Genomic DNA, 1,258 nt, shown 5'->3' on the forward strand with positions numbered 1-1,258 from the left:
AGTATGACTACTGAAGGTTTCTGGCAGGACTGTTCTCTTGGAATGGGGCAAAGAGGAAGGATATAGTGCGGTCAGTGACAGGTAGGAAAACACAGGCATAACCACTGGTAATGTTGTCCAGCCTGACTTTAATGAGTTTTTTTGTTTTGTTTCAGTCACGGAGGGACAGCAGTGAGACCACTTCCCCATGTCTGATTAATAGACTTGACCATATTGTGATGACAGTAAAGAGCATCAGAGACACTACCACGTTTTATTCCAAGACCCTGGGCATGGAAATCGCAACTTTCAAGGTAACCATTTCCCCAAATGCCAAATCCGAGGTGTACTAAAATTTCATTACAACACTTTAAAATGTAACTTAACCCCTAAACAAATGCACAGGGAAGATCAGAGAAGAAGTAAAGGAATTGGGCTAGTTTTGGGGCTTAGTGGTTAAGTACTATGCATAGAAAGTGAGATCCCACATGCTGGACTGCAGTGCAAGTCCCAGCCTTGCAGCTTGAAAAACACCCCAGGTGCACATGCGCATATGCTCAAAATCCTGATGGGTCCAGCCAGTTGCATGGCAGTTAAGGTGAGTGAAAATTAAAGAAACCGAATCTGGTTTACAGCACAATTTACAATACACACACATAAAACAATAATACATTTTTTTTGGAGAGGTTTCTGCTATCGGGTATGTGCGCTCACCAGAAAGAGAGAGACAGATTGACAGAAAGTGAGAAATCACCCCCCCCGGGGGGGATGGCCACACCGCAATCCCTTCTCCTCCATTCTCCTCTCGGGATCTTGGGCACGCACACACACGTGCCCGGCGTGAGTTTAAGCCACCGGGTCTGGAACTCAAACCGTGGTCGACTACATGCAAGTCCAGCGACATAGCCATTATGCTATCTGCTGGTCCCCAGTAATACACTTTTTACAATAACTTATGAAAACTAAGGAATGGATCTCAAATACATTGTAATGATTACTTAAGGTGGGAACAGAAATGGAGAATGGTGAGAAAAATAATAAAAGCATAAGTAAGAGACAGGATTTACATGGGTCAATGAGGAAAATATGGTTCTGCTTCAACTCTGTTGTTAGATACACCAGAATGAAATTTCAAAACATCAAGAAAAATCCTCAAATCTGCCAGAGTACATGTATCAGCTACAAAAGAATGGAAAACAAGGGACCAGCAGTTAGCGTAATGGCTATGTCGTTGGACTCCCATGTAGTTGACCGCAGTCCTTGAGTCCCTGACCCGGTG

General features: G+C 43.7%; 1 protein-coding gene across 1 annotated transcript in view; it reads left to right on the forward strand.

Annotated features, from left to right (window-relative positions):
- Nucleotides 1–155: 155 nt before the first annotated feature.
- Nucleotides 156–1,258, forward strand: part of GLOD5 (glyoxalase domain containing 5) — a gene marked incomplete at its 5' end in the record, with an annotated part of 8,266 nt that continues 7,163 nt past the window's right edge. Inside the window, 1 exon segment of the mRNA XM_006171941.2 lies at nucleotides 156–293. Within this exon segment, the coding sequence (XP_006172003.2) occupies nucleotides 156–293 (138 nt within the window).

The sequence above is a fragment of the Tupaia chinensis genome, unplaced genomic scaffold (assembly GCF_000334495.1).
Source record: "Tupaia chinensis unplaced genomic scaffold, TupChi_1.0 Scaffold150028_1, whole genome shotgun sequence".
Lineage (NCBI taxonomy): Eukaryota > Metazoa > Chordata > Mammalia > Scandentia > Tupaiidae > Tupaia > Tupaia belangeri.